The sequence below is a fragment of the Phascolarctos cinereus genome, unplaced genomic scaffold, assembly GCF_003287225.1.
Source record: "Phascolarctos cinereus isolate Bilbo 61053 unplaced genomic scaffold, phaCin_HiC Scaffold_2;HRSCAF=192, whole genome shotgun sequence".
Classification (NCBI taxonomy): Eukaryota; Metazoa; Chordata; class Mammalia; order Diprotodontia; family Phascolarctidae; genus Phascolarctos; species Phascolarctos cinereus.
The window spans coordinates 204,046,731-204,074,191 of record NW_027555625.1 but is presented as its reverse complement, the minus strand read 5'-3'; the positions used below and the strand labels follow the sequence as shown (position 1 = coordinate 204,074,191).

The 27,461-nt window shown below is 35.9% G+C and overlaps 1 protein-coding gene and 1 pseudogene across 1 annotated transcript; both read left to right on the top strand.

Moving 5' to 3' along the window:
* The first annotated feature begins 294 nt into the window (after positions 1-294).
* LOC110212719 (olfactory receptor 6B9-like) lies at positions 295-1,251 on the top strand. Its single transcript, XM_020992724.1, has one exon. It carries the CDS (start codon positions 295-297, stop codon positions 1,249-1,251), a length of 957 nt encoding a protein of 318 aa, XP_020848383.1.
* A 13,372-nt stretch (positions 1,252-14,623) lies between these two features.
* On the top strand, positions 14,624-15,579 carry LOC110212668 (olfactory receptor 6B9-like; annotated as a pseudogene).
* The last annotated feature ends 11,882 nt before the right edge of the window (positions 15,580-27,461 follow it).

Below are 27,461 nucleotides of genomic sequence, written 5' to 3'. Positions count from 1 at the left end.
ACTCTTTCACTCCTGAATCCTGTGTCACAACTACTGTAGTGAATTTCATAATTCCTGACCTTGGATCTAGGGTAGGAACTGGTTACAGAGGCTACTCTGCTCACCAGTTCCTCTGAAGGGCAGCCTGGGAATTGTAAAGTTTTCATGGTACTCAGTCCAGATGAAGACCGATGTAAGGTTTTAGATTAATGGAAGGATAGGTTCTATCTGGGAGGTAAATAGCCACTGCTAACCCCTAACCATTCTGTGTTGCATTACCATTGTAGATCCATATAGTCTCTTGGCATCCTGATCATGTGGGAAGAAAACATCACAAATGTCACTGAGTTCATCCTTGTGGGCTTCCCTACCTCCTTCTGGCTTCAGATCCTGCTTTTCATCCTATTCCTTGGAACCTACTTATTAGTATTGTTGGAAAATTTGGTTATCATCCTCTCTGTCTGGGCCAATGGTTCCCTCCACAAGCCCATGTACTACTTCCTAGGTACTATGTCCTTTCTGGAGATATGGTACATTTCTGTGACTGTCCCCAAGATGCTAGCTGGGTTTCTCCTTCACCCCAATACCATCTCATTCTTGGGCTGCATGACTCAACTCTACTTCTTCCTTTCACTCGCCTGCACAGAGTGTATACTCCTGGCCACCATGGCATATGACCGTTATGTGGCAATCTGCCAACCACTCCACTACCCACTCATCATGACCATCGAGCTCTGTATGCAGCTGACTGCCACCTCCTGGGTATGTGGCTTATCTGTTGCTATAATCAAGGTGTATTTCATCTCATGTGTCACTTTCTGTGGTAACAATGTGTTAAACCACTTTTTTTGTGATGTTTCTCCCATCCTCAAACTGGCCTGCAGGAACTTTTCCATGGCTGAGATGGTGGACTTTATCCTAGCCATTGTTATTCTTGTATTCCCTTTCTTAGCCACTGTTCTTTCCTATGGCTTCATTATCTCCACTGTCCTGCGCATCCCCTCAGCCTCTGGACGGCAAAAAGCCTTCTCTACTTGTGGTTCCCACCTCACAGTGGTGATAATCTTTTACATGGCTGTAATTTTCATGTATGTTCGGCCCCGGGCTATTGCCTCATTTAACTCCAACAAATTGATCTCAGCCACATATGTAGTATTTACACCGATGCTGAATCCCATCATTTATTGTCTAAAGAATCAGGAGGTCAAAGGTGCCATCAGAAAGACTCTGAGCAGTAGTTGGGCCATAATCCTAAGAGATTCCTCTTTCTAAACTCCTATTTATGTGTCAAGTATGGTCCTGATAACCAAACTCAGCTGGGATAAAGTAAACAAAGGGATCTATAGAACAATTTGTCTATTGAACATTGAAGTAAAGAATACAAATAAGGTCTGAATGAGATACCAGAGATGTGAGAGTTTATTCTACATTAAATATAAATTAGCATAATTGCCATTAAGTTTACCATTATAGCCATATAAAATTAAAAAGAATTTAAAACCTGTGATTATATAAATATATGCAAAAAAGCTTTCAGAAAGGTATCATAGTTGTTCACAATAAAAATCCTAAAACAAATAAATAAAAGAAAGCACGCGAGAAAAGGCTTTATTTAAAAAGATAACCAACAAAATTAATCATAAAAGATGAAATAGACCATTCTAATTATATAAAATAAGAGAGATTTTAAAGGAAAAAAATAATAATAAATAGGAAGAGAAACTGGCAAGAAACAAAAGAAAATATTTACATGAAATATCTCTGAAGAAAGTCTGATATAGAAGATATATAAGGAACTGATACAAGTGTAAGGTCTTCCAAAGTCTTACTGCAATTTTAAGCTTCAATAGCTTCAGAAGTAAAATATTACAAACTTACCCCAAAAAATCATTTGATAGCATAATTATTTAAATTTCTTTTACTTTTTTAAATTTTTAGTAATGACCTAAGGAAGAAAAATGACCTAAAGTAAATTTCAAAAACCAAGAACTATAATTATTTCAATGAAGAATCACTGGAAAACATCTGAATAAGTACAAGGATAAAGCAATGATGCTTAACAGAAATAAAAGACTTAGATAAATGGAGAAATAGATATTTTTCATGATTGGATCAGGTCAGTATGATAAATAAGGAAAAATTACCTAAATTAATTAACAAATTTACTATTAATCAAATCAAATATCCAACTGGTTACCATATAAACCTAGTTATAATGACATTAATTTAGAAGCTCGAAAAGTTTTTGAATATCAAAGGAAACAGTAAAAACAAACAAACAAACAAAACAAGAGGAACGAATGGGCCCTAGAAGGTCTACATCTCAAACAATACTATAAAGCAATATTCATGAGAATATTTGGTAGTCATTAAAGAATAGAAAAATAAGTCAGTGAAGCTAACTGTACTAATCATGACACAAAACCAGTTGTGACTGTTGTTGTTTAGTTGTTTCAGTCATGTCTGATTCTCCCTGACCCCATTTGAGATTTTCTTGGCAAAGATCCTAGAGTGCTTTGCCATTTCTTTCTTCAGTTCCTTTTTACAGATGAGGGATAGAGGCAAACAGGGTTCAGTGACATGCCCAGGGTCACAGAGCTAATAAGTGTCTGAGGTTGAATTTGAACTCAGGTCCTCCTAACATCAGGGCTTCCTGACTCTATCCACTGTGCCACCTAGCAATAAGACTAGCTAAATCCAAGTACATAAACTTTGGTCATGAGAAGATAGGGAAATTCCCATTTAATAAGAACTTTTGAAAAAAAACAACCTGTAGTTTGGCAGAAAGTATGTTTAGACCAGCTATTTATGCTATATAACATAATGCCACTCTTAAATATAAAATCACTTAAATTTTATTTTTAAATGAAAGAAAGGACCTTTCACAACTCTGGATAGAGGAGTTAAAGTCAGAGATTGTTGCTCCAAGTTTTCTGGTGACAATAAAGACATAGTGTGGTCTGCCTATGGATGAGGAGTTCATCTGTCGTATCTGTACTGTTCATCTAGTGTTCCATCCTCTCTGAAGAAAGCAAACATTTTACTTATGGAAACAAGTTGCTTAATTCATTTGCCATCCCAATAAGGTTGTTCTTTTGCTTAAAAGGTCCTTGTTAACTTTTACCTCCAGGCTATTCATCCAAGGTGTGATAGGCATTCAGATCCTCTGCATACTTTGGTCCTTAGGAGATCTCTTCTTCCTTTGGGCTTTTTTCAAATGGTCTTGGATTTGATGTTGAAATGGCCCCTAATCAAGAGAGGTGAAGTCCTTAATACTGTGTATCTTGCCTTTAGTAATGAGATGCTTTCTAGTGGCTGCTAATAGATTAATTTGGATACTGACAGCATTACACAGAAATGAATAATTGGTTTTTACAAAGGTCTTGTTTTTAGAACCAGGCCAGGTTTGCATGTCTTGTGCATGCAAAAGCATTGTTTACAGTTCATGAGATAAATGAGAGAATATGTGTAAAACTCTTAAAACAGTTTCTGGCACATTAAACACTCAATACTTATTTCATCCATTCAACAAGTGATTCAGGCGCTCAAAAAACAGACAAATGTGATTGCATAATATCAAGAACTTTTTGTGAACAAAAGAAATTTAGAAAAGAAATTATTGTGTATGTAGGGGGTAAAAACCTTTTCATTCAATATCTCTGGGGTAAAAGTTTTGTATCCAAGATATACAGAGAATTACTACAAATATACGTGTATATATATGTTGATTTCATATGTATATAATATATGTAGATAAATGTATATATGTATTTCTACATAAATATCAGAGAGTACATTATTGGAGTCAATCTCCAATAAATGACTAACAGCTATGAATACTTTTCAAAAGAAGAAATTTAAACTAACTGCCATAAGAAAAATATTCCAAATCATAAGATAAATGCAAAGTAAAGCAATTCTGAAGTTTTACCTCACATCTGTTGAATTGGTAGAGATGAAAAAAGAAATAATTAGTGTTTAATAAAAAGACTTTGGGAAGGCCAGCACACTAATATATTGCCAGTGGAGCTATGAATTGTTTCTAAGGTCCTCAAAAATTAATCTAATTATTCAAAATTTTATAAACTCATATATGTTGTCTCAGAGATTCTATTAGGTATATGTACTTTACATATCAATGAAAATAATGAAATCCCTACATACATCACAAAATATTCTAAATAAAAATTTTTGTTAACATAGCAAAAACACTAGAAGTAAAGTGGGGAACCTTCCACAAAGGAAGTACTGAATGAACTATGGTTTTTAATGTAATGGGATAGTCTTGTATCTTAAGAAACAATGACTATGGAGAATTCAGAGAAACATGGGATAACTTGAATGAATTGATTCAGAGCAAAATAAGCAGAACCAGAGGAATACGTATGTGTCTGTGTCTGTATGTGCCTGTGTGTCAGTGTTTGTATATATGTATATATACACATGTGTGTGTGTATATATATATATATGCATAATACATATATGAATATATGAAATTACTTCAATAATGTAATTTTTAAAGCATAAAAATCAACTGAACATAAACTACTTACAGTGAATAGCTAATGACACACATTTCCATCCCTCCAAGTAGAAAGAAGTGGGGGACACTATGGGTAGAGAATGTTGCATATAATAATAGCCATAGTTGTTTTACTTCACTGTTTTTCTTTTGTTGTTGTTATTGTTACGAGAGTGGGGTCAATGTAGTTAATTACAAGGTCACATTGAGAAATGACTAGAATATTTTTAAAAATCAGTAAAACTTTAAAAATTACTTTTATTATCCCTAGACATTTTGTAGACTTTTGCATACATGACAAAGGGGTTATCAGAAAGGTTTTCACCATAGAATGGGGCAGACTTAGAGAAGGTACAGATCCTGAAATTTGTAGGCAATGTAAGGACCTCAAAAAATCTAGTGAAGACAATCTAGGGACAAAGTCATCAGGTCAGTTTCTTTCTTGGTCCCCATAGTGCTCTCTCTCTCTCTCTCTTATCTCCACATATTTACTTCTTTCTTTTCTCCCTAAAATACCTCCACCATTCCAAATTCTATCATTCTTTAAGGACTACCTGAAATGGCTTTTTTCTCCATAGTATATCTAGTAAACATTGAGTTCTCTTCTTCCTGACACAGTCCTTAACTCATTTGCTATAGCTTGCTGCAGGTAGAAAAAAGAGCTCAACCAAAAATTAACCAGAATGAGAACCATGGGCTTAATAACTAAAAGGGAATCTCCTGCTCTAGATCATCTAGTTTACTCCCCTCACTTTAGGGATGAGGAAATTGAAGTGAGGGTAAAGTGAAGTGATTTTACCCAAAGTACTTAGGCACAACACTCTTGAGTGCCACCTGAACCAAATTAAAGTATAATTGGAAATGGTTAACAAAATAAATAAATAATATGATATTATATGATAAAACAAGATTACATTTTGAAACTAAGCAAATATGATGCCCTCACAGATCTTTATATGTTGTTTAGTGGCTCCCATTTCTATTTGAGTTTGACAACACTGCTCTATGTCAATGAATTATGAAGTAACATAATCTCAGAAAAATCAAAATGGAAGGTTACCCAAAGGACAATGGAAATATGGTGAGTCTAGGTTGCTACATGCTACTAACAATGACTTCGACAATCAGATTATTCCACAATCAACTAATTCATCACTAAAATTTTGTTTGGGACTTAATATATTTCAGGTGTTATGCTAGGCTTTAGGGACAAAAAGATAAAAGTTAAACAGTCCCTACACACAAAAAGGTTACATAATCTGGATCCAATCTACTTTTCCAAACTCTTTTTGTTTATCCCTTTTCCTGCCCTTTATGTTCCAACAAAACTAGACAACTGTTCCCTATCATGGCACTCTACCTGTTGTATTTATTCATTTAAGTAAGCTTTCTCCCATACCTGAAATATATTCCCTACTCCTTAGTACTATCTTGCTTCAAGACAACTCAAGTACCATCTTTTCAACAGATTGTAACAATTCTCCTAGTTAGAAGTGTTCCTTTCTACTTCCTCAAGTTACTTTGTATTATACTTATCTATGTTCATGTTGCGTCATCTCAATAGAATGTAAGCTCCTCTCAGTCTGTAGATATTTTTTGTTTTCTTTCTATATATCCAAAGTCCCTAGGACAGAACTTTGCACACAGTAGCCATCTAATTGTTTAATTGAATTGAATTATACATATTAAAAAATATCTTCAAAGGACACACCCAAAAAGGTAGTGGATTGGTAACACACAAAAAAAGCTTAAATGCTGCAATGATACCTACGAAATAATAAAACCAAAGGAAAGCCTTCAGCATAGTGGGCTATTCTAGTAAGGATCTGCAGAAAGACGGAGGAGAGGCAGGAGAACCATATGAGATGAGAAGACTTTGATGAGTTATGAAATCCAGCATAGGGAGGAATACTCATACCATGCAGATCATAGATCTATTGGGGGTCTTTCTGTATTTTCCTACTTGGAATATAATGTAGAGTAATGAAGTCACTGGCTTTATGGATAATAACACTTTAATGACTTGTGTAAATTCATTTCCTACCCAATTACACTCTTTTGGACTTCATCATTCCCCAAGGAACCTTATGATCTTGCAATATCCCTTTAGCCTCAGTACTCCCACATTCTCTGTATGTTCCACTCCTACTCTACTTTTTCAACCTATTTATGTTGGAGAGTGGAATGGACAGCTCCTCCCAAAACCCTAATAAAGGAGGGCACCCCAGGCCAGCCATCTTTTCATTTCCCATCCATCTGCATTCCTGTGGACTATCCATCATGTTCCCAAACCAAATTTCTTCCCTTTGCCCCACCCTTAGATTTTTAGCTTCTTTTTGTTTGTTATTTTCTGCTATTAGGTTGTAAGTTCTTTGAGACTGTCTTTATTTTAATTATTTATATCCCTAGTACTTACAGCTCAATACCTGGCACATAGGAAGTACTTAATAAATGATTGTGGTCTGACTGACTAGATCCATACTGTTTTCTGAAATGATTAGAACAATTCACAGGTTTACCACCAGTCTATTAGGACTGTCTTCATGCAATCCCTCCAATATTGATGCTCTATATTTTTTTTTGGTAAATTTTGTTAATTTCTGAGTATGAAGCAAAATCTCAGAGTTGTTTTAATTTGTAATTCCCTTATTTGTAATTTGAAGCAGAATTTCTAAACATCTTGGGTAATTTGCAATTTTTTTTGAAAATTATTCATCCAGATATGGTGGCTTATACCTGTAATCCTTGAAACCAGGAAAGCTGAGGCTAGAGGATTGCTTGAACTCAGGCATTCTGAGCTGCAGTGGCCTAAGCTGATCAGATGTCCACACTAAGTTCAACACCTATAACTTGAGACTCTGGTAAAAGAGGAACCACCATACTGTATAAAAAGAGTGAAGCAATTCATTTAAGAAATGGAGCAAGTCAAAGCTCTTGTGCTAACTAGTCCACAAGAAACCACTATACATCTAGCCTGGGCAAGATAAAGAGAAGAAGGAAGGAAGGGAAGAAAGAAAGAAGGAAGGAAGGGAGAATAGGAGAAAGGAAAAGAAAGAAAGAAGAAAAAGAAAGGAAGGAAGGAAGAATGAAAGGAAGGAGGAAAGGAAGATATTCATATTCTATAGGAAGAATACCTTTTATCTTGATACCAATCCAAGAACCACCCTGAGTGCTGTCTCTCACCGCCAGGGAGATAATCTGCAACAGGCAGTCATCTAAATGAGGGTTAATACTTCAAACATGTCCCCCTCATCTAAACAACTTGGACCCAGGAATAAAATGACCCTCTGCCTTGACTACCAGGTAGAACCAAGGACCCTTTTGCCAAACATATGTCATTTCCTCCAAATACATGCATGCTTTTCTTGGAATTTAACAACCATATCAACATTACTTTTGTTACCATGAAAGGCATAACAATTTATGATTCTGTGGATCTACTAAGAACTCCTTTGAAGATGAATTGTTCTTTTTGTTCCAGTGGCCTCCAAAGTTGGGGGTGAAGAATTCTGGACGGCTATTTTGGGTTATCAAACAATCATAGGTTGGGAAGATAGGTCACATTCCATCTTCACAGAGAATGCCAGTCTTGGGGCTTGTCTCCAACACAACCACTGTAAGCCTTATTCCCTTTAACCTTTACTCTTCCCCTTCTCTGTGGTGGAAATTCTCATATCCCCTCTCTCTCCCACCACTTCTGATCGTAATGTAGGTCTAGTTATAACCTAACCACTGCCTCAGTATCCACAGTAGCAGCTGCACTGATTCCATTAGGAAAATCCATTCCCTCCACCCCAGTATATCAAAGGACAGTGTCAGGCATCCTGGGCTACTCTATGAAGGATGTGAAGACAGATGAGGCAGGGTGAACATGACGAATGAGAAGGGTTGGATGAGGTGTGATATCCAGCAATACACTGTTGGTGCAGTTGTGGACTGATCCAACCATTCTGGAAAGCAATTTGGAATCATGCCCAAAGGGCAACCAAACTGTTCACGCCCTTTGATCCAGCAACAGCACTATCAAGGCTGTATCCCATGGAGATCATGAAAAAGAAAAAAGGACCTGCATGGGCAAACATATTTATGGCAGCTCCTTTCACAGTGGCAAAGAATTTAAAAATGAGGCAATGCCCATCAACTGGGGAATGGCTGCACAAGCTGTAACACATGAACGCAATAGAATATTATATGTGCAATAAAGATGATGAACAGGCAGATTTCAGAAAACTCTGGAAAGACATATGAAATGATGGTGCAAAGTGAAATGAGCAGAACCAGGAAAACATTGTACATACTTTCAGCAACATTGTGTGATGATCAACTATGAATGACTCAGCTCTTCTCAGCATCACAATGATCTAGTACAAAGTACAAAGTACAAAGGACTCATGAAGGAAAATGTTATCCCCATACAGATAAAGAACTAATGGAATCTGAATGCAGATCAAAGCATGCTTTTTTTTACTTTATTCTTTTTTTCATGTTTTTTTCTCCCTTTTGATCTGGTTTTTTTTTTCTTTCAGAATTGTGATTAATATGGAAATGTCTTACATATTGGCACAAGAATAACCCATATCAAATTACCTGCCATTTTAGGAAGAGAGGAGGGAGGAGTGAGAAAAGTTTGGAACTTAGCATCTTATAGAAATGAATGCTAAAATTTTTCTTAACATATAATTGGGAAAAAATAAAATGCAATTAATAAAAAATATAACTTTTAAAAAAGAATGCTTAAGACCTTCTCAGAGATGCTCAATCATTCAGCAATGAAAGTTAATCAGGGCACCAGACTGGGAAACATGTCCCATGGGACCTATTAAAACTATTGGCTCTGGACAAGGAGATTCACTTTCAGGTCACCTCAGCTTGGAGGTGATTGAACTGAGCCATAGATCCATGTTGTGTAGGGGACATATGATGAAAAACAGTCAATACCCCCAGGAACAGGACACTGTCCCTCTTCTTTCCAGGTGACCATGAGGACTGAGTATTGAACATTCCCTGTTGGGATCCTTTGTCACTTTTTCTACCCCCCTTTCTCCTGTCTTTGCCCTTTCCCCTGAACATTAGCAGCTTCCAAACTCCTAGACTCAAGAACCTTGATTCCTTCTGCCTGACTGGAGGAGTTATTTCTTCTAGAAATAGGTATAGAATTCCTTATCAGTAGAAGCTGGAGGAGAGATGTAGTTTCTTTTCCTTTCTCACAGACAGAAGTAGGAGAAAGGTGATACCATGTTCCCCTAACATCCTTCCTGAGAAGGGTCCAAAACTGCCTGTCCATACTCACAAGCTTCACCAGAGAAGGAAAACACTACTGCAAAGATGGATAAACCCCAAACCATCTGATCCTGGAAGTCCCAACCTACTCTTTTTTTCTGTAAAATACTGTTTGAGAAGCTTAAGTTTTGAAGTAACTACAAAACATACAGTTTGTTTGGAGACTGGCCTTCTATCCCCATCAGAGGTAAGTAATATTCATGGAGAAGTATGTGTAGAACCTGAATCTGGGTATGTGCTGGAGAGTGGAGAGAGATCTCACGACAAGCAGCAAGAGGAAGAGGAAATTGGAACACCAGAGTCTTTGTTGGTCTCAAATTAGGTAAATGATCAATACCATACATGCCTTATAATGACAGACCCACTTACACAAAGTGCTCATGTCTTTCCCATTTATAAACCTTCCCTAGGAGACATCTCTGGAAATGAAGAAAAAACTGAAGTTTAGCAAGAGATACGAATTTGACCAGGGCCACGCAAGATACCACAATCAGGGCTGTGACTAGAATTCAGGTCTGTTCCTATTGGTCCAGATCCCTGGAATATCTGGGACATTTTTCTTGCTACTGTAGTTCACCATGCTGGATTGTTCTCTATTTTTATGTACTACCCAAGCCCATCCCAGCCTAACCCACTACATCCCACTAAAACAGCCTGACTGGACTAATAAAGAATCTTTGTGAATTGCAAGCTTTTTTCCTGGATGAATTCATGACCACGTTAGAGGTTTGACTTTCTGTTTTTTAGCTATGTCCACAGAAGTTCCTCTATTTCTACTGTTCCTCAGTTAGACAGCTTCTGCTCTTCTCCAATGACTATAAAGAAGTCTAAGCAACTATCTGCAAAAATCTGTTAATGATTCTCTTGTATTTTCTAAATCCTCTAGTTATTTAAGTTGCTATTAAAATATTTTGCTTTCATTAGTGTCTTGTGAAAAGTAAGTCCATTCTAGGATAGTGAGCTGCCCAAATGACCCCAGAAAAGGGATTAGGGAATGCATTATAAGTACCCCCTTCTCCTTTGCTTTCTAAAACCATTATCTCAGTGCTGCTAGTGTATTTATGGAGCTTCCAGATATACCAGAACTCTGTTTTTGTCTTCTTCCTCTATTCAAAGTAATCACATGGCTCTATGGTTTATTTTCTTTTTCTACTTTTGAAAGGGAATATGGGATAGTTGATAGACTCCTGGATTTGGAATTAGGAAGATGTGCTGAGATCCTACCTGTGACACTTTCTTTCCTTATGGTCATGGTAATAGTTTCATATGATCATAGATTTAGAGCTTGAAGGAAACCCTGAAACTAATTCCTAACCATCCTTTAAAATGCAATTGAAATGCTACCTCCTGTAAGAAACTTTTTTTCTTTGATTCTCCCTATCAATAATAATCTTCCTCTAAGATTTCACATTTATAAACCATACAATTCCAAATCACAGACTTCAGGGATGGAAGGAACCTACATAAAGCATTTGCTCTAATCCCTTTATTTTATATATGGGAAGATGAAGGAACAGAGAAATTCATTGATCTCCCTGGGTCACCCAAGTAGTGAATAGTGTAGCAGAGATCTGAAAGCAAGTCATTTAACTCCAAATCCTGGGTTTTTTTTCACAAAACCATAATTGTCTTTCTTACTTTTTTATTTACCTCTTTTATGCCTAAGATGTAATATGATTTGTTGTCATATGCATTTGTATTTTATTTCTCTACTAGCCTGTAAGCTCCATTCAGTCAGGACTACCTAATATCTAACTTTGTCTCCCTCAGAGCTAAGCACAGTGCTTAGAACATAGTACACACTCTATAAATGATTTATTAGAAGAAAATTTCACAGAAACTCTTTTGAAACTAATATCTGACACAACTTGCAATATTAAAATGAGTTATTAAATGTAAGTTAATATGATGAGCTTTATTTAAATATACATATATATACAAATTAAGATTCTGTTACATCGTACCATATGATACTAGAACCATAGACTTTAGAGTTGGGGAGGGGAGTTTTGGGGGAGTAAACCTCAAAGATCATCTGTTATAACTAATTCCTTTTTTGAGTTAAGGAAACTGAATCACAGAGAAGGAAAGTGATTTGCCTAAAATTACATAGCTTATACAGCTCCAGGACTTGTAACCAGGTCTTTTTACTTCCCAAACATGACTCTTTCTTCCACATTACTTCTAAGGTGAAATGATTCCTAAAATACCTTTGCTAAGAGCAACAAGATTCATGGAATTTTAATTACTTATTTATGAGAATGACCCCTCTATACAAAAGCATTTGACTGCTTAGAACCACTTATTCCACATACACTTTGCAACTTCTCCCAACCTCTTCCACTTAGCTTTCTTCAAAGTTACTGAAAATGGTACCTCCCATATTAAATTAAGCTTTTCATGATTCTCCTGCCTGCTACTGCTTTCTCTTTGAAATTATGTTGTATTTGCATTGAATGTACTTACAAATCTATTGGCTGTTCCCACTAACCTCTAGAACATAAGCAGCTTTACAGAAGGAACTTTTATTCTTCTCTTTGTGTCCTCATGACGTACTATATTGCCTAGCACATAATTGGTGCTTAGTAAATTCTTATTGACCATCTCTCTGCAAAGTCTTTGTTTGGATCCACTAGTATATTATTGATAATAATGGCTATGATTTGTAGGACCAAGGCTTCAGGGAACCTGCTCTGATGATCAGGGATTGGGTTCCTTTGGAAGATTTCACACTTAAGGACAAAGTTGAGGCAGTAGAGAAAATTAGCTCCACTAACTCCCAGTGTAATTTTCTGAAGATCATTTACTCTCAACGACTCTCAGGTTCCTAGTGTATGAAGTGAGAGAATTATGCTGAATTCTTCATTTATGAAATTCTGTGATTCTCTAAACCAGTTAGATACTGATACAAAGATAAAAGATACCGACATACTGGACATAGCTTTGCCCAATTAGTATAATTCACAAGTCTATATTTAATACAATATACCCAAACAGGTAGCAGAGGGGAATGAATAGAGAGCTAATCTTAAAGTCAGGTAGATTTGGGTTCATAACCTTAGTAAAGTCAATTAATTTATCAATAACACAGGCAACTTGTTAAGACTATAAGTTGAAAAATAGTCATTGATCTGCATCTGGAGAGTAAGTTTTCCAATTAGGAGTCAAACCAATGAAATGATCGGTAAGGAGGAAAAAAAACCAAAATGTAGTGAGTGTTATTGGTGGTATGGGTAATATATATGGTAAGTACTGGTTAAAAAATGAAGCTGGCTGTCACAAAACATTTGTAATTTTCCTGTCACCTCTTTCTTTTTTGTCTGTTTGTCTTGTTTTTTCTTTTTTTGGTGAGGCAATCAGGGTTGAGTGACTGTCTGGGGTCACACAGCTAGTAAGTGTCAAGTGTCTGAGGCTGGATTTGAACTCAAGTCCTCCTGATTCCAAAGCCAGAGCTCTATCCACTATGCCATCTGGCTGCCTCTCACTTGAATTCTTTCTGTCTCATTTTCCAGATACATGAACTGAAATTCTTGGATTAAATGATCTGTAAAGATCCCTCCTAGCTTTAAAATACTATAGACCTATTACTTTAAATTTCTAAGTATTTTTTTATTTATGCCACAATTTTTCTTTAAAAAATTTTTCTGAATCTTGATTTTGCCATCCATCCCATTAGTTATCCCTTTCAGTTTTTCTTCAAATCATATAAGTATGACTTTTATATCATTGAAAATAACATTAACCAGAATGAGATTATGGCCAGAATCCTGTGACATACATTTAAACACTTCCCTGCAAGCTGACACACAACCATTAAACAGTTAAATTCAACAAGCGCCATTTAAATGCCTAATTGTGCAGGTTGGGAGCCTGAGAGAATGGGAAATTGGTATCAGTCTAGAGCCTTGGATCATTCCAGAGCTCATTTGATATAATCACAGAAAGTAAGGGAGGTATGAAATTGCACACTGATCCATTTAATGGCATGATGGAATTAAAAGGGGATCCAGGCCACTGTATGCATTTTTACAATTAGTCTTGGTTGTCATAACACTTCAGTTATTTTCTGTCACTACACCAAGTAGGGGCAGGGGTTAGGAAATAAGAACCTATCTTGCTTATATGTAAAATAAGGGAATCCTAGGAAGTGGTTTTCAAAGGACTTTGAAAGTCCTATAGTCCCTTTCAGCTCCAAATCTGTGATCTTATAATTCTAGGACTCGAAATTCTGCCTTCTTCCATTATAAAAGCCTGTCTCACAACAACTGGTTCATGCTGTTATGTAAATGGGATTAGTTTGCCTGACTCTTAGCTAAGATTCCTCAATTTGATTTCTATGCTCAAACCATTGGCATTTGAAGGTTCTTTGCTGCTCTCCATACTGTTTGCCGTTATAAATGATGCCCATTTTCTCTGTCACAAGACCTGTTGAGATCTAGGGTTCAGCCAGAATAAGCTGAGAAACAAACAAATACATAAAGTCACAACTGGCCTAAAATTTCTGGTTCTACTGTATGAACGATTTGTGACCCAGATACACTTTCTCAGTTTTGAATCTTGTGCCAGGACTCTTCTGTAATCACTGTTTCTTAATCTTGATTGAGGATAGAACTGGTTACAGATTCTTCCCTGCCCTCTGGTTTCCATGAAGGGCAGTCTATGGGCTCTCAAGAGGTTTCCATTGCATTCTGTTCAAAATAGACAGATAAATGCCTTTAAGCTGAGGAAAGGGTGCATGATGTATGAGGAATAAATAGCATTTGCCTACTGCTGCCCCCGTATTCCTCACCATTCTATATTGCATTGCCATTGTAGGTCCCAATAGCCCTTGGCATCCAAACAATGAAGGAAGAAAACACCACTAATGTCATTGAGTTTATCCTTGTGGGCTTCCCAACTGATGTCTGGCTACAGATTCTGCTCTTCATTCTCTTCCTTGGAAACTATCTGTTTGTAGTGTTGGAGAATCTGGTCATCATCCTCACTGTCTGGGCCAATGGTTCCCTCCACAAGGAGGGAACTTCTTCCTGAGTAGTATGTCCTTCTTGAAGATATGGTACATTTCTGTCACTGTCCCCAAGATGCTGGCTGGGTTTCTCCTTCATCCTAACACCATCTCCTTCCTGGGCTGCATGACTCAACTCTACTTCTTCATTTCACTTGTCTGCACAGAATGTGTGCTCCTGGCTGCCATGGCATATGACCGTTACGTAGCAATTTGCCATCCACTCCACTACCCAGTCATCATGACTACGGAGCTCTGTATGCAGCTGACTGTCAGCTCCTGGGTATGTGGCTTTTCTATTGCTATAGCCAAGGTTTATTTCATCTCGTGTGTCAGCTTCTGTAGTAATAATGTCTTAAACCACTTTTTTTGTGATGTTTCTCCCATCCTAAAACTAGCTTGCAAGAATTTTTCCATGGCTGAGACAGTGGACTTTGGCTTAGCCATTATGATCCTTATATTCCCTTTCTCAGCTACTGTTCTCTCCTATGGCTTCATTATCTCCACTGTCCTGCGCATCCCCTCAGCCTCTGGACAGCAAAAAGCTTTCTCCACCTGTGCTTCTCACCTCACTGTGGTAGTCATCTATTATATGGCAGTAATCTTTATGTATGTTCGGCCTCGAGCCATTGCTTCCTTCAATTCCAACAAATTGATCTCAGCCACATATGTAGTCCTTACACCTATGTTAAATCCCATCATCTACTGCCTGAGGAACCAAGAGGTCAAGGATGCCATCAGAAAGATCATGGTCAATGGCTGTGGCCTGTTCTGGAGAGATGCTTCTTTCTGAAGAGACCTATTCATTTCTTGGCCCAACTGCTAGGCAGAAACTCAAGATTATTGATAGAAGAGAGAAAGATTATTTGGTATTTATATAGTACTGGGAAACTACTGGTTGAAAAAGTATAAACTACCAAGTGAGTGATATTAAACATTAAACATAATATTCAATATATCTGTTTCAAAAAATATTATTTTTTTTGGCTAGGCAATGGGGTTAAGTGACTTGCCCAGGGTCACACAGCTTTAGTGAATATTATGTGTCTGAGGCTGGATTTAAACTCAGGTCCTTCTGACTCCAGGGCTGGTGCTCTATCCACTGCGCCACCTAGCTGCCCCCCAAAAATTATTTTCAACGAATGAGAAATAAGATACTCTACCAAATTCCTTTATTAATGTGAGTTCTGATTGAATCAATAAATCACCTCTTTTTCCTTAAGCAGATGAGAACACCTAACTATTGAAAGACTTAATTAAAGACATTGTACTAGCTGTGAAAAGTCCTTGATTTGGAATGCATGAAAGTCATTGAATGAAATGGCTAAACAAGAAGTGTATTGAAATTTGTTGAGGAGACTCATCTGTGTCTTGGGGGTTGAGGTATGTATAAAATAAAAAACCAGCTCAGAGCTAGCTTTGTCACTGGCTAGGTTGGCCAGAAAAGAGGTAGAAGCATTTCTAGCCAATTTTTGAGAGAGAATTCTATGAGTAATAGGAGATATTTCTTTCTACTAAATCTCTTCTTTCCTAGTTTGATTAAATGAATGCTTGTGAATATTTAAGTAAAAACATTAAACAAAATCTTACCAAAGAAACTCCTGAAATATAAAGAAAAATTTACTATGACCGTGTTGATTTATATAAGAGATACAGAAAAATTGGGAATGGTTGGGACATTTTACATGAGTAATTTGAGGTGAGTTGGTGTGGTTTAAGCTTCAAGAATAACCTTAAAGCTTGGAAAGATTCCACTTCAAAACATATTCTTTCATCCTGGTAAAACATTACCTCTGTGTTCCAAAAACATTTTTTCTATCTATAGCTAGCTAATAATATTAGGTAATATTTATATAGTGCTTACTATGTGCAAGATGCCTTTATAATATGAACTTTCTTGTGATAATTCCCTATGGCTATGAATTATAAAGTAACATAATTCCAGAAGAATCAAAAGTGAAGGGGATTCAAAGGACAATGGAAAGAAATTTGGTGGTTATAAGCAGACTGCAGTATATTTCCAACAATGACACTTTTGATCAGTCTCCTGCATAATATGTCTCTTTTCTCTTTTCAACCTTATGTTCCTTTATGCATCTTTTGTACTCCTCTTCATGAACTCTATGTTTAATTCCAATTGAACTTCTACTTATTTTCTGAAGTTATTCTGCTCCTTCCTCCATTCACTTGTGCAATCTGCAATACATCATTTTATCATCTGCTCCTCTTAAAATCCTTATCTTTTTTCAATGCTCAGGTCAAGTGTCAACTTCTCAACAAACCCTGGATCCTTTCTGTTGCTATATTCTCTCTCTCCTCATATCTGTGAGTATTCTATCTTTCCCCAGTAGAACATAAACTCTTTGAGGACAAGGATTTATTCTTTTTTGTCTGTATTCACCATGCCTAGCACAGTGTCTATATTATATGCCTATGTGGCACATAATGAGGACTTTGTACCTTGTTGAATTAAACTGACCTAGAATGAATTGTACATAGAAAAGAGATTACCAAAGGATATTTAACACTTAAAAAAGACCTGGGCAGGTCACATATAAAAATCCTGCATTCTTAAATATTAAAATGACCATAAGAAAGACTCCAGAACACTAGGTAGAATTGACTATTGAGATATTGAGATTAAAATCATCACCATCATGGGGCAGCTAGGTGGCACAGTGGATAGAGCACCGGCCCTGGATTCACAAGGACCTGAGTTCAAATCCGACCTCAGACACATAACACTTACTAGCTGTGTGACCCTGGGCAAGTCACTTAACCCCATTGACTAGCCGAAAAAAAAAATCATCACCATCATCATCATCATTACCACGACCACCACCATCATCATTATCAGTATAGCTAACATTTATATAATACATTAAGGATTGCAAAGTGTTTTCCATATGTTAACTCAATTGATCACTCACAACAACCTGGAGAGTTAGGTGTTATTATTATCCCCATTTTGCAGATGAGGAAATTGAGGCACAGAGAGGTTGAGTGACTGTATCACACAGCTAGTCAGTATCTAAGGCAGAATTCAAACTCAGGTCTTTCTCATTCTAAGTTGTATGCTCTATCTACTATGCCACAATTTGCCTATTATACGAGATTAGAAGATTTAAATGAGTTATATCCATCAATAAAAGGAAAGCCCACATCAAGGAGATAATAAATCTATCAAAGTATAGTTATGGAAATTAAATGCATGTATTTTATATTTTGTGTATTATGCATCATCATATATTTATTGATTATTCATTTGTATGTTCTTATATCTTATTTTTATTCAATTCAATCATTGTTCATTAAATATCTACTGTGTGCCAGGTAACAGAGATACAAAGGCAAGAACAAAATGGTACCTGCCTTATGCAATTTGCATTGAATTCATGGGAAATTATATGCATATAATATAATATTGGATATGTATTGGATATGTATATATATATGTGTGTATACATACATTATTTATATATATATACATACACACACACACACACACACACACACACACACACACATATATTCCAAAAATCCAATTTGGATGGGACAGAGCACTATAACTGGAGATGCAGAAATTTTTTTTCTTATTTTTAAGAGTTATGTTACCTCATGATCACATAGTTCTTGGGAACTGATTGGCCTAGCTTAAGTCCACACTTTTAGAATTCACACAGACATACCTGGATGGCCTCAAAGACAAGTGTATGACTTCTAAATTGTTCCTTCAGTTGTTAGATGGAAATCATTCCCCTTGAGAAAAAAGAAAGTAATCTTTTTTTTTCCTTTTTTTCCCAAACTCAATTGTATGTGATAGACATATCTTACAGGAAGAAGATTACATTTCCCACAATAATGAGGCCCAGAGTTCAAATTCTCAGAGGAGGATTCCATTTTTCATAGTGTTGTATGACTAGACAGAGATGAGAATGGCAAGGATAGAATTCTATGAAAATGGAGATTTAGTGAGGATTTCTGCCAGATTTTGTAAGACTTAGGGCATTTTAAAGACTGCAGTAGAGTATACAGGAACTCAGCATACTCAAATAATTTCTTGTGGTCCACAGAGCAAGGAGAAATAATATCTAAACAGCAACAGAGTTTTAGTGACTAGCTGATTATCCCTGAAGAAATGAAAACATTGTATAGGTGATGCTTTCCATCAGTCACTCTGAATGCAGAAAAACCTTGCCCAATTTAACTTTTTCATAAGGTCCATGTGGTTGGAAAGTTTTTTCTAAAATAAGTTCCCCAGAATTCTAGGGGAAATATGGTGATAACAATCTCCTGGGATATGAGCTGAGATTGATTTGGTTGTTCAACTAAATATTCCATTCCAGCTAAATGTTTTATTGTGTTGATGCAACATCTCCCATGAGTCTGTTAGTATTCCAAGTAACTGAATAACTCTTAAGTTCTCAGTTTTGAACTGGGTGGAGGCCAAAGAGCAAAAAAATACTTGTAATACCCAGAGCTTCACTCACACATGGGACCCCTATCAACTGAGGGACACACGAAAGCTATGTCAAGTTTGAGATATTTTGTGGTTTAGTATATACTCAGAATCATACACATGAGCCCTCACAAATACATATTTTTATAAGACCAACCAGAGGTTACATGAGTTTGAACTAACAATCAAGGAACATGTTAAAAAAAGTAATGAGATATCATACTCACATATAGTGATACCCTCTCCTAAAGATTATAAAATCACAAATGTGAGAGGGGAAAAGTGTAAAGAACACATATTTCTTAAAAAGGCACTCATGGTCAGGGAATGTGTGTGAATGGGGACTTACAAAGGGAATGCATGTAAACAAGGAACATATGCATTGGAGGTCACACAGGGAATATATGTGGACATAAATACAGGTTTTAATGTAACCCATTCCTCCTATGCTGCAGAGCCATGATACAAACTTGAAATGTCATCAAATGAGTGGCTGTCACCACTGAACTGGACTCATCTGCTGCTCTGTTTTCTCAACGTTAATATTCTCTGCTTGTCTTCATCTATTATTGAATATCTTTGTCTCCTCTCCATTCCTAAGCTACTATTTGCTTTTTTTATGAACAATTTTATTTAAGATTTTCATCATCTTTGAAGACAAAACACTGATGTACAGTGACTCTCAGTGGGGTTTCCCCTTGGTTTATCACAAATGCACAGTCCTTTATCCTTTTGATTTAGATTTTTCTTTTCCTATTTATACACAATTTCAAATCAGCCTAGCCTTGTAATTTATATAGCATGTTCTTCTGCTTGTGAGATTCCAATTTTGTTGTCAATTGGAAACAGTGATTACTTTTACCAATTGTGGTATGAGTTTGTAGTGAGGCTTTGAGGCCTCACTGTTTTAGAGTTTTTGTATAGAGTATGCATTTAATGGACAGAATTAAATATACTATATCAGTTCCTGAAAATTTGGGATATTTCCCTCTTCCCCAAAATTTCCCTGAGATACTATGATATTTTCTACTAACAGTTAAGAGGATGATGGGACTACAGTATATATGATGAACTCTGCTAGTGTGGTAAAGGAGAAACTAGCCTACTTGAATATTAATGAAAAGTTTATCTTTGAGTTGAGAGCCAAAAAAAAAAAAAAGATATCAGTAGAACAACTGAAACATAAAAGGGCTTATTTTAAATATATCCATGACTTAAATACAAAACAAAATAAAGCCCATAGAGGTTCACAAGTCTGAGGCTAGTATCTAATTGCCACAGTAATTTTAAGAACTTCCAAGAAAGCTGTGAACAAGGTACTGCCATATCTCTACTCTGCAGTTTCCTCTGTGTAGACAGCTACATTATTTCCACAAGAAAAATTTAATTTTTAAAATTTAAATTTAAACCCAATTCTTGCTACGTTCAGACTTTCATCTAAGATGTTACTAAGATCATGATTAGAAATGATCTTTGGGAGTTAGCATATTCCTATCTAGTAGCAACACACTGATACCGATAAATTCAAGGACATTATATTAGCGTTATTGAGAATAAGGAACTCACATCTTTGAGTGTTTAAGAGAAATTACAGCAAAGACTCTACATTCTTTGTCTCTCCTTTCTCTGACTGGACTTAAGTCAAGGAGAAAAGATTCATTATCTAGTTTGTGCTCAGGCCCTGCCTGGCTCACAGTTCATACAGAGAACCTATTTCTTGGATCAAGAAACTTCATTGTAAGACTTGAGATATAATCGTTTGGAAAATTTTCTTAGCTTGGAGTGAGAGCCGTTGGAGGCAGATGAATTGGCCTTGGATATGGGATCTGATAATGCAATCCTATTTTAATTCTTGCTGTGCATTCATCTATACATTGTTTAATTAGCTCTGAATCTGTAAGATTTTTGTTTTTCCAGAACAACATTCTGGCTTCATTTATAATGTACTGCTTTTCTCTGATAGTGTCTTCCATCACCCCGATGCTGCATGTCACCTCCTTGCAAGCCTGAAAATCCTGTGGTACAAGCTGAGGACTTCTTATCGTGTTGCTGTTGTCGTATCTTATGCTCACACTGTGTCCATCATGCCTGCCACCCCACCCACAGTGCAGAGGAGGAGAGGAGGGAGTGTTGGGAGTCCTGTGGAGCCAGACTGGGGTCTGGCCCCAAGCTACTATTTGTTAGATTGAAGTGGGTTCACAGCCCTTGTAATCCTATCTCCAGATATTTTCTAGGCACAATCAGTAAGATTGACAGCAAAAAATCTATGTACTTATATTGTCTTTATTTTTCACTCCTTTTTTTATCCTTCTACTTTTGCAGGTTCTTCAGTCTCCACTCTTGTCTAAATTATGGCCTGAAATTCCTTTTGACTGCTACAATATCCCTGGATTACTAGCTTGAGTTCCTTTCAAATTATTCCAATAGCTTACTTAGCCAAACTGTGAAATGAAAGCAAACCTGGGAGTATCTAGAGTTGATTGGACCACAGTTTATTTGGAAAAAACTTGAAAGTCACTTATCAATTTTTAAATTAAGAACAGATATCTCATACCTATTGTATCTTTTATCTCATCAAATTACATCAAATGAGGTCCAGTCAAATTAACAAGTATTTATTAAACACATGTTAATGTTAGACATTGTGTTAAGCTCTAGGGATATGAAGAAAGGCAAAAATTGTCCCTACTCAAATAGTTTCATAAAAACCTGGGAAAGCTGATGCAAAGTGAAGTGAGCAGACCAGGAGAATATTGTACACATCAATATTATAATAATGATCAACTGTGGAAAAACTTAGCTATTCTGATCAAGACAATGATCTAGGACAATTTTAAAAGACCCATGAGGAAAAACAATAAGAACTGATAAACTCTGAGTACAGATTGAAGCATGCTTTCCCCCCCACTTTCTTTGTTTCTTCTTTCTATTATTTCTTTTTCACAACATGGCTAATGTGAAAATATGGTTTTCATGACTTCATATGTATAACTGATATCATATTGCTTGCCTTCTCAGTGAGTGGGGATGGGAAGAGTAGGAGGGAGGGAGAAAATTGAGAACTAAAGTGTTTTTTAAATGAATGTTAAAAATAACCTATCCTGCAGCAGTGGATAAAGCACCAGCCCTGGAGTCAGGAGGATCTAAGTTCAAATCCAGCCTCAGACACATGACACTTACTAGCTTTGTGACCCTGGGCAAGTCACTTAACCCTAATTGCTTAAAAGAGAGAGAGAGAGAGAGAGAGAGAGAGAGAGAGAGAGAGAGAGAGAGAGAGTGAGTGCCCCCTCCCCTAGGAACAGGACCCAACTTTAAAATAAAATTTAAAAATCACAAAATAGGCTGGAGAAAAAAAAAACTAAAAATATAAAAAGAAGAACCTAACCATAGAAAGTAATATGATGACAGAGAAGATCAAAACACAAACTTAGAAGAGGACAACAATGTCAAAACAGTGATATGCAAAGCCTTAAAGAAAAATATGAATTGGTCTTGGCCCCCACCTTTCCTCCTCCCCATAAAAAAGACTCCTGGAAGAGATCAAAAAGGATAACAGAGGTAAAAGAATAACTGGGGAAATAAATGAGAATGATGTGAGAGAACCATGAAAAAAGTCAGTAGTCTGATAAAGAAACCTCAAACAATGGGGAAAAAAATTTGTACAAAAATTCACTGAAGAAAAATATTCCTTGAAAAGAATTGGCCAAACAAAACAAGAGGTTCAAAAGCTCACTGAAGGAAATATATATTTTTTGAACTATAATTCGGCAAGTGGAAACTGATGACTCCACATGACATCAAGAAATAATAAAATGGATAGGTAGGTGGCACAGTAGATAAAGATCCAGTCCCTTGGAGAAAGGAGGACCTGAGTTCAAATATGGGCTCAGACACTTGACATTTGCTAGCCGTGTGACCCTAGACAATTGCCTCACCAAAAAGCAAAAAATAATAACAATAAAACAAAATCACATTAATGAAAAAATAGAAGAAAATATGAAGTATCTCACTGGAAAAACTACTGACCCCGAAAATTGATCCAAGAGAGATAATTTAAGAATTATTGGACTAGTTGAAATCCATAACAAAAAAATACCCTGGACATAATATTTCAAGAAATTATCAAGGGAAATCCCCTCATATCCTAGAAGCAAAGGGAAAATAGACATTGAAATAATCCACTAATTACCTCCTGAAAGAGATCTTGAAACAAAAACTCCCAGGAATAGCATAGTCAAATTAAAGAGCTCCCAGGTCAAGCAAAAATATTAGAAGGAGCCAGAAAGAAACAATTCACATATTGTGGAGCCACAGTTAGGATTACACAGGATTTAGAAGCTTCTACACTAAAGGACCAAAGGGCTTGGAATATGATATTCCAGAGGGCAAAGGAGTGAGGATCACAACCAAGAATCACTGCTCATAGAACTAAATGTAATCCTTCAGGGGAAAAATGGATATTTAATGAAATAGAGGACTTTCAAGTATTCCTGATGAAAAGACCAGAACTGAAGAGTGAATATGATTTTCAAACACAAGACTCAGGAGAAGCACAAAAAGGTAAACAGACAAAAGAAAATATAAGGGATTCAAAAATGTTTAACTGTTTACATCACTACATGGGAAGAAGATACTTGTAACTTTTATGAATTCTATCACTATTAGGACAATTAGAAGTAGTTTACATAGACAGAGGGCATGGGTATAAGTTGGCTTTGATGGGACAATATTCAAAAACAAAATTAAGGTGAAAGGAAGAGAAATGCACTGGGAGAAAAGGTAAGTGAGAGGTAGAGTGGGATAAATTGTCTCATATGAAGATGTGCAAAAGACCTATTACAGTGAAGGGAAAGATGAGGGTGAGTATCACTTGAGCCTTACTCTCATTGGAATTGTCTCAAAGAGGGAATACTATACACACTTTTTTGGCATAGAAATCTGTCTCACCTAATAGGGAATAAGGAAGGGATGGGATAAGAGAAGGGGTAGACTAATAGAAGGAGGGGCAGATTGGAGAAGGCAGCGATCAGAAGTAAAACACTGCTGAAAAAGGACAAAGGAGAGGAGAGGAGAAAGAGAGAGAGAGAGAGAGAGAGAGAGAGAGAGAGAGAGAGAGAGAGAGAGAGGGACAGAGTAGGGAGTGAGAGAGAGGAGGGAGGGAGAGAGAGAACAGGATGGAGGGAAATACATAGTTACTAATCATAATTGTGAATGTTAACGGGATGAACTCACCCAAAAAATGGAAGTGGATAGCAGAGTAGATTAAAAAACAGAATCCTAGAATATATTATTAACAAGGAACATATTTAAAGCAGAGACACACACACAGAATAAAGGTAAGGGGCTGGAGCAGAATATATTATGCTTTAGCAAAGTGAAAAAAAAAGCAGGGGTAGCAATCATGATCTCAAGCAAAGCAAAAGCAAATATAGACATAATTAAAAGAGATAAGGAAAAAATTACATCTTGCTAAGAGGTACCATCAATAATGAAGTAATATCAGTGTTAAACATATATGCACTAAATGGTATAGCATCCATACTTTTAAAGGATAAGTTAAATTAATTACAGGAGAAAATAGACAGTAAAACTATACTAGAGAGGTACATCAATTTTCCCCTCTCAGAATTAGATAATTCTAACAAAAAATTAAACAAGAAAAGAGTTAAAGAGGTTAATATAATTTTAGAAAAAATTAGCTATGATAGACCTCTGTAGAAAATTAAATGGGGATAGAAAGGAATATACCATTTTCTCAGCAGTACATAGCACTGACACAAAAACTGACCATGTATTAGGGCATAAAACCTTACAAACAAACACAGAAAGGGAGAAATATTAAACACATATTTTTCAGATCATAGCACAATAAAATTACATTTAATAAAGGGCCATGGAAAGGTAGATTATAAATTAATTGGAAACTAAATAATCTAATCTTAACTAATGAATAGGTCAAAGAACAAATCATAAAAATAATCTATTATTTCATTAAAGAGGATAAATATGAGACAACATATGAAAATTTGTGGGATGTAGCCAAAGCAGTACTTAGGGGAAATTTTATATCTCTAAATGCTTATATTAATGAAATAGAGGGGGAAAAGATGAATTTCACATGCAACAAAAAACAAATAGAAAAAGATTAAATTAACAATCCCAAATTGAACACCAAATTGGAAATCCTGAAAATCAAAGAAGAGATTAATAAAATTGAAAGTAAGAAAACTATTGAACTGATGAATAAAATCAGAAGCTGGTTTTATGGGGAAAAAACAACAAAATATGTATTAAGTAGATATGTTGGGTTAAAGAAATTTTACAATGCTGATAGAGTGCCATGAAATTAATACTTGCAATCCAGATCACTGAAGTTTACACTTTTCTGTATGTTTCAAACTAACTGTGTACCATTTGATTGAGCACACCATAGAGTGAGAATTATCAAGGTCCATTGTTTTTAATATGTATTTTGGTTTGTAAACAAAATTATAGTGATTTCTTGCACACTTTTTGGAAAATAATTATATAAAAACATATGTATCTGCTTCTAGATACAATGTGGAATTAAAATATTCATTCACAAAATAATCTGCTTAATGTTCTATATTTGATAATCTGACGTGAATTCTAATTAAAATAATAAAACAGATAAGTCAAAGGTAAATTTTATTTTAAAAAAGAAAGAATACCTAATTATCAATTTCAAAGTGAAAAGGGTGAATTCCTCAACGAAAAAGGAAATTAAAGCAATTATTAAGGGCTATTTTGCTTAATTATATGCCAATAAATCTGATAATCTAAGAAACATAGATGAATATTTATAAAAATATAAATTGCCCAGATAACAATAGAGGAACTAGAATGCTTAAATAACCTTTTCTTAGAAAAAAAAGGAATTGAATAAGCCATCAATGGACTCCCTAAGAAAAAATTCCAAGGGCCAGAAGGATTCACAAGAGAATTCTACCAAACATTTAAAGAACAATTCCAATATTCTATAAACTATTTGGAAGAATAGGCAAAGAAGTCCTACTAATTTTTTATAGCACAAATATGGTACTGATACCTAAACCAGGAAGACTGAAAACAGAGACAGAAAACTATTAACCAGTTTCCCTAATGAATATTGATGTAAAAAGTTAAAATAAGACACTAGCAAAGAGATTACAACAACGTATCACAAGGATCGTATGCTATGACAAAGTGGGATTTGTACCTGGAATGCAGGATTGGTTCAATATTAGGAAAACTATCAACATAATTGACCATATTAATAACAAAACCAACAGAAATCATATTATTATCTCAATAGGTGCAGAAAAAGTTTTTGGCAAAATATAGCACACATTTCTATTAAAAAACACTGGAGACCAAAGGAATAAAGGGAGCAGTCCTTAAACTAAGCAATATTTATCTAAAACCATCAGCAAGCATTATATGTAATGGAGATGAGCTAGAAGCATTCCCAATAAGACTGGGGTGAAACAAGGATGCCCATTATTAACACTTTTATTCACTACCGTTCTAGAAATGTTAGCTATAGCAATGAGAAGAAAATGAAATTGTAGTAATTACAATAGGCAGTAAGGAAACAAAGCTATCACACTTTGAAAATGACATGATGTTCCCCAATTGGTCAAATGATATGAACAGGCAGTTTTAAGATGGAAAAATTAAAGTTATCTATAGTCATATAAAAAAAATGCCCTAAATCACTATTGATTAGAGAAATGAAAATGAAAACAAATCCAAGGTACCACATCACGCCTATCAGATTGGCCAACATGACAACACAGGAAAATGATAAATGTTGGAGAAGATGGGGGAAAAAATGGAACACTAATGCATTGTTGGTGGAGTTGTAAACTGATCCAACCATTTTGGAGAACAATTTGGAATTATGCCCAAAAACATAGAAAAATGTGCATACCCTTTGACCCAGCGACACCATTTCTGGTGCTTTATCCCAAAGAGACCATAAAAATGGGGGGAAAAACCCATATGTACAAAAATATTTATAGCAGCTCATTCTGTGGTGGCAAAGATTTGGAAATTGAGGGAATGACCATCAATTGGGGAATGGTTGAAAAACTTGTGGTATATGAATGTAATGGAATAAGCAGGTGGACTTCAGAAAAACCTGGAAAGACTTGTATGGAGTGATGCTGAGTGAAATAAGCAGGACCAGGAGAACATTGTACCCAGTAACAGCC